At 57.5% G+C, this 6,973-nt stretch overlaps 1 protein-coding gene across 1 annotated transcript in view; it reads left to right on the plus strand.

Moving 5' to 3' along the window:
• Positions 1 to 2,098, plus strand: part of MAP1S (microtubule associated protein 1S) — a 15,572-nt gene extending 13,474 nt beyond the window's left edge. Inside the window, exons 6-7 of the mRNA XM_077776950.1 lie at positions 799 to 1,034; positions 1,854 to 2,098. Of these exons, the coding sequence (XP_077633076.1) occupies positions 799 to 1,034; positions 1,854 to 2,009 (392 nt within the window). The 3' untranslated portion in view covers positions 2,010 to 2,098. The remainder of the gene's footprint in view (positions 1 to 798; positions 1,035 to 1,853) is intronic.
• Positions 2,099 to 6,973: the final 4,875 nt, after the last annotated feature.

A 6,973-nucleotide genomic window follows, 5' to 3' on the forward strand; every position in this document is an offset into this window, starting at 1 on the left:
CCCCCTGGGGGCCGGGTTGGGGGGGGGGGGGGGTGCCACCTGCCCAAAGCTAGGGGAGTTGTTCGCTCTGCCACTGCCGCGGCGGCCCTCTGCGCCCACCCCCGGAGCTGGGCAGTGTTTCCTGGCCTAAGACGTCAAGCACCTGGCCAGCGTCCTGTGCCTCAGATCCAGGCTTGTCCTCACTTAATTGACTATGATTATGAGACACTCGCCTGGGACTGGGGGCCTCATTACCCTTTGCATAGGCTCTGGGTTCAGGGCCATGGGTGAGGCTCTGAAAGCAGCGCCACATCTGGCCTCCCTCTTGCAGTCTGTCCCTCCCACACCCACTCTGTCTTCCTCGTTGCCCTTGGGGGCAGGGATTTTTGTCTGTCTCAGTCACTGACATGTCCCTAGTGCCTAATGCCCAGGAGGGCTCAATAAATGCCCCTTGAGTAACTGAGTAGACGGAGGAGGCTGCAGAAGCAGCAGATTGTTCTAGATACTGGCTGCTTTGGGAGCTTCAGCTCTAAAACCCCCTCTTTCTGGGGGGGGGAAGCCCTCCCTGATTGCCCCCTCCTACCCTCTGGCCCTGGGTATGTCTGTGTCCAGGGACCAGCCGGGGAGGGTCCGGGCACCGAGGATGTGGCCAGGGGTCTCTGCAGGGTTTGTTGAGTAACTGCCCAAGGCACAGAGAGCTTGTCAACAGGCCGCCCCCTGTGGACAGAGCCACTCAGAGAGATGCAGGCAGAGATGGGAGCCCCTTCCCAGGCCCAGGTCCCAGGAGCTCAGGACTCACCCCTTCCTTCCTGCCCCCAGGGTCAGCGGGCAGCCGGCCAGGCGGGTCAGCAGCACCCCCCGGCTCCCCTGTCTACCTCGACCTGGCCTACCTGCCCGGCGGGCACAGCGCCCGGCTGGTGGATGAGGAGTTCTTCCGACGCGTGCGGGCGCTCTGCTACGTCATCAGTGGCCAGGACCAGCGCAGGGAGGAGGGCATGCGGGCCGTCCTGGACGCGCTGCTGGCTGGCAAGCAGCAATGGGACCGAGACCTCCAGGTGCGTGACCACCCCAGGGCCCCAGACAGACTTGGCACAAGGTAGGGCCACACGCTGCCTGGTGTGCTCCTGTTGAACTTAGTCCTGTGAGGTCTGTGTGACCTTCACCACCTACCCACAGAAGAGGGAGTGGGGCTCTGACTAAGCTGTGGCCCCAAGGCCACAGAAAGGAAGGTGAGTTCAGAAGCCCCACAGCTCTCAGGGCTCTGTTCCCTGTTGTCCACGTCTGTGTGAAGGAGCTGGAGGAGGGTGCAGGGCAGGACTGGTTTGATCCCCTTCCCTGACCCCTGCGCTCTTAACCTTCCCAGTCGTGAGAACTGGCGAGGGTCCGCGCGGCTGCGAAAGCTGAGAATTGGTCTTGTGGCTGGGTGGTCCCCCAGGGAAGCCGTGGAGCACATCCTTGAAGGGCAAGCTTTCGGGTCCCTGGCCACCCATTCGGTGTGGGAGGTGCCGACGCCAGCCTTTCAGGGAGCATGCGCGCGGCCCCTGTTCCCCCCCTCCCCCCAACCAGCTTGTCGAGAGCCGGGAGGGAGAATCCCAGGCACCAGGGGAAGGTAGAGCAAGCTTGGTGCGTACAAGGGAGGAGGCAGAGAGAGGCCTGGTCTGTGTTGTGAGAGGGCCCTTTGGGTGCCGTGGGGACAAGAAAGGACCTCAAAGATGGGCTGGCCGCCAGCTGCAGACATCCAGGCAAGAGCGAAGGGAGGCAGAGCAAATGCGGTCAGGGAAGAAGGGTCTCAGACGCCGAGAGTGGAGCAGGGGGCTGGGCCCAGCGCTCAGAGATGGTCCCGCTCACCGTCAGTCTGTCTTTCCCCCCCACAGGTGACCCTGATCCCCACCTTTGATTCGGTGGCGATGCACGAGTGGTACGAGGAGACGCATGCGCGGCACCAGGCACTGGGCATCACCGTGCTGGGCAGCAACAGCACCGTGTCCATGCAAGACGAGGCCTTCCCTGCCTGCAAGGTCGAGTTCTAGCTCGGGGCCCTGAAGTCCGCCCCCTCGGCCGGCACCCGCCCCAGTCCTGAGACTCACCTGCATCAGAAATAAACCAGGTACTCCACCCAGCTGCTGCCTCAGTTCCTTCTGCTGACGGCAGACTTGACAGCGTCTGGGACTCATCACCGCTGTGTCGGCCCCTGGTTTCGGGGGGATCCCCCAGTAGCCCCCAGGCTAGGCGTGCTCTGGCCTCCATGTCGCAGATGGGGAGACCCAGGCCCCGTGGGAGAGTGTGTCTTTCTGGTAATGACCGCCGGCAGCCGGCAGCCAGCATGAGGGAAGCCGGAGCGCCTGAGGGCCGGCCCTCCGCTGCAGGAGCTGGTCAGGGCCCAGGTGAGGTTGGACCCCAGGCTCTGTGCTCCAGAGCGGCAGAATCTCTGTCCCACCTGATGCTCGAGGCAGGAGATCACATGCTACAGAGAGGTCTTCAAGAAGAATCAGACCCAGAGATTACCGACCTCAGTTCCTAGAGAACCTTCCATGCTCCCTGCGCTTGCAGATGCCTAGATAGAACGTTAGAGGAGATGCCACGCGTCCTGGGTCCAATGGCGACCCAAAAAGCAAACATCTGAGTCCTGACACCTGAAATCTGAGAGTGTGACCCTGTCTGCAGAAAGGGATTTTCAGATGCAGTTAAGTGAAGGCTCCTGAGATTCTCTGGTTGGGCCCTAAGTCCAGTGATGGGTGTCCTTAGACCAAGGAGGTGACACACAGAAGGCCATGTGGAGACGGAGGCAGGGACTGGGGTGATGGGGCCATAGCCGAGGAACCTTGGAGCTCCCGAAGCCGGTGCAGAGTGATCCTCCCCTAGAACTTTCTGAAGGAACCAACCCCGTGGACACCTTGATTTCAGAGTTGGGCCTCCAGAACGGCGAGAATGAACCGTTGTGTGTGGGACTTTGTGATGGTCCAGGAGGTGCTCTGAGCCGGTCAGCACACGGCTCGTGGCCTGAGTTCCTGTGTGTGGCTGTGGAGGCATCAGCTCCCACAACAGGCACCTCCTGCCCGCGGCTCTGGAGGCTGGAGGGCCCGGACCAGGGTGCTGGCGCCACCGGGTCTGCTGAGCCCGTTCTCTGGCTGTGTCCTCGGTGGAGAGGGAGGGGGCGTGGGGACACATCCTCTCACGGCCCCTCCTTAGGCAGCACCAACCCCGTGATGGGACCCCACCCCGTGACCTCCACTACCTATCGATCTCCCAGAGCGCCCCCCCCCCGCCACAAACACCGTCATGATGGGGAACAGGCCTCACACATAGGAAATTGGCGGGGGGAGGGTTTATACTAGTTGGGTCTCAGCCTCTCAGTGACCAGTGTCGTGGTTGGACTGGATGACAAGATGCCCTCCTGCCTGACAACCATCGGGAACCTGAAAAAAATATTTATCACTTACAAGACCTGGAAATTACCCAGCTCCCCGAGGGCCACACAGTGTCAGGGAGGGACTGAGACAGAACCACACTGGCGGGGCCTCTGCTCTTGCTGAGTCCAGGGTGCAAGCCTCGGTTCTCAGGGCTCCTTGTTTATCGGTAAACCTAAAACCTCCCAGTGGGAATTTAAAGCAATGGGAGGGGGAATAATGGCCCGGGTGGCCCGGAAGGGAAGGCCTGTTATCACACTCAGCCAAGACCCTCTGAAAGGAGGAGCATGGGCGGGGGCCCTGGCTCTTTCTCCAGTGCCTGGTGCCAAGTTTGCCCCCGGCGGGCTTCTCGGAAGCGGGTGCCTGGGCCATCCAAGCTTCGGTCCCGGCCTCGCGTGACAGGAAGAAACTGGGCTTGCACCACAGCGGGCGTGACTCCGACGCAAGTCAGTCTGCAGCCAGCAGGGCGGCAGCACGCAGGGACCGGGGCCGCCTACGAAGGGTTGGCTTGCGGGACCTACCGCTTCTTGCAGCAGCTGCCGAACCGCTGTCCGGCTGTCTCGCATGGGGTGTTGGGACTGGACAAGGCCGGACGGGTGGGAAGGAAGGGCAGGCGGACGCGAAGAGGACCTGCGCCGGCGCCCAAGGGGACAGGACCCACCAGGGCCCTGTGGGCGATGCCGCGGCCAAAGTCAGCGCGCGCCCGGCCGGGGACAGGTTTGGCAGCCTTCTGGGGAGCTGCCCGGCGCCGGGGACCTGGGTCTGCGACCCTGCGCCCACTTTGTTGTCGCTGTACCCTCCGTCTGTTCATGTCCGTGAACTGGGAAAGTGGAAGTGCTGCGAGCCGGAGCGGGAGCGCGCCCAGCCCGACGGGGGCGTGCGGAGCAGAGCCGCGCATGCGGGTTACGCCCTTTTCCCGCTGCCCGGTAAGGGTGGGCGCCTTGGGGTGGGCCGCTGTTGCAACCCTGCCCGCGGTGTCATTTTGGCCAGACTGGCGCGTGGCAGGTGCTGCCTCCTGCGCTCTCTCCATCTCTTCTATCACCAGGGAGGCTTTCTCACTGGTATTGTTTAATTAGCCACTCTGTTTTATTACATGTGCTGCTTCTCACTGATGCATCGTAACTCTTTTTGAAGAAACAATAAAAGGTTTTTAATTGTGCTAAAAAGCACATAAGATTTACCGTCTTAACCATTAAGGTTTTGTGCGGTGGGGTTTTTTTCCCTCCAGATCTTTCAATTTTATGAACAGTTGTTCTGTAAACATTTTATTTTCATGGCTTTCAAACCACAGTCTTTAAATGTCTTTCTTTTGTGCTCCGAGAGGGCTTTCTCGCAGCCGGCACAAGTTCCCCCATGGCTTTTACTCCGTGTTTATCATTTTAACTTTTATTTTTATCCACCTAGGACTTATTTGGGGATGAAGAGAGATGGAGGGGTTGCTCCAGCCCCAAGGGCCAGCCGATTGTCCCCGGCCCGGTGCGAGTTTGAAAGGCTCCCTCCTCCCTAAGACCCGGGCGCGTCTGCGTCTGTTTCTACATCTGCTCTAATCCATCACCAGCGTTTCTGGCCGTCTCCTGGCTATTTTCATGGGGATAGTCTTGTGTGTCTTAATAGCTCCTCGGCAAGTTTTTAGTCCTTGGTTTTATTTTTTCCCTTCTTAAATTCCCAGCTGTTTTCACGTGCTCATTCCTCTTGGAGTTCTAGAATCTCCCCAGAGGGGCCCAAACACACGTGAAAGAAATTTTACAGGGGCGCCTGGCTGGCTCGGTCGGTAAAGAATGTGACTCTTCATCTTGGGGTTGTGAGTTCTAGTCCCACATGGGGCATTGAGATTACTTAAAAAAATAAAATCCTTTTTTTTCAATGTCTTTATTTTATTTTGAGAGAGACAAAAAGCGAGCAGGGGAGGGGCAGAGAGAGAGGGAGACACAGGATCTGAAGACAGGCTCCGGGCTCTGAGCTGGCTGTCAGCACAGAGCCCAGTGCAGGGCTCGAACCCACGAACTGTGAGATCATGAGCTGAGCCGAAGTCGGACGCCCAACCGACTGAGCCACCCAGGCGCCCCTAAAAAATAAGAGAAGAAATGTTAAAAACTTCTGCTTTTGAGCACCTAGTAGACTAGATTCTCAAGCCGATCCTCCAAGAAAAACAATGAAAACTGGATAAAAAGAGTTACATCTTGATTAACGTGTCAGCGAGCAGGCAAAGACTAAGGAGCACTCAGAGGCCAGGATGCTGGCATAGGTGGGAGCCCCAGGAGGGAGGCAGCTTTTACGTTAGACAGGGTGGGTCTGTTAAGTCAAGACCTCAAAGGGTGAAGTCACAATCAAAATAAGATCTTCCAGGAATGGGAAGGAAACTCGGTTATGTCTGGCCCGTCTGTTGAGAGGAAGAGAGGGGTAGAATCTAGTCCAGTGACTGGTGACCTTACTTAAGTGTGCAACCCCAGCAGTATCTGGGTGTCTGGAGGCCTCCAGTAGACAAAATGGTTTAAAGTCATCCGGGGTGGTGCTGACCCTGGAGGTCTGCTGGTTGAGCCTCCAACCCCAGCCTTGAAGTCACGGGGCGTCTGGGTGGCTCAGTTGGTGAAGCTTCTGACTTCAGCTCAGGTCATGATTTCACAGTCTGTGAGTTTGAGCCCCACGTCGGGCTCTGCACTGACAGCTCGGAGCCTGGAGCCTGCCTGGGATTCTGTGTCTCCGTCTCCCTCTGCCTCTCCCCTGCTTGCTCTCTGTCTCTCTCTGTCTCTCAAAAATAACCATTAAAAGAACTCCCCCAGTCACATCCCAGGAACTGTGTATGAACTGGCATCGAAACAACCTGTCCACACGAGGGGAGCCAGTGGACATGAAGGCAGCAGACTTCCGGCGTCAGCGTCGTCAGACCCAGAATCTGTGCATTTAATCCTGAAGCGTGGAACAGAGAGCAAGGCATTCGTAGAAGAACCGAATGGAACTGAGAGAAATTAGCAATAATGGAGATTTCAAATACTGGCTGCGGCTAACAGTGGATTTGAGCTAGCCGAGAGAAAACTGAGGAGCCGGAAGATGGAGCGGAGTGTATTTCCCAAATGTGGGAAGAAAAGGGAGAGTAAGAAAGAAGAGCAGAGGCAAACTCTGAAGAGGATGAAGGCAAAGGATTTTCCAGAACAAATGAGAGATGTCAGTTCACCAGTATTCAGAAAGCCAGCCACATCCCAAGCAGGGTGTGTAAAGAGACATAGTTGGGGGCACCTGGGTGGCTCAGTCAGTTGGGCGGCCAACTTCGGCTCAGGTCATGATCTCGCAGTCCATGAGTTCGAGCCCCACATCTGGCTCTGTGCTGACAGCTCAGAGCCTGGAGCCTGCTTCAAATTCTGTTTTCCTCTTTCTCTCTCTCTGCCCCTGCTCCGCTCATGCTCTATGTCTCTGAAAAATATAACATTAAAAAACATTTTTTTAATAAAAATAAGACATAGTTGATTCAGCACAGAAAACCAAAGTCCACAAGGAAAGCGAGGGTAAGGATGGAAAGCCAACTTCTCAGACCCAGAGCCTGGAACTCAGGACCCAGAGGGGCATCACATTCAAGGCTCTGAGAGAAAGCA

This window comes from Crocuta crocuta, unplaced genomic scaffold (genome assembly GCF_008692635.1).
Source record: "Crocuta crocuta isolate KB4526 unplaced genomic scaffold, BGI_CrCroc_1.0 scaffold77, whole genome shotgun sequence".
Lineage (NCBI taxonomy): Eukaryota > Metazoa > Chordata > Mammalia > Carnivora > Hyaenidae > Crocuta > Crocuta crocuta.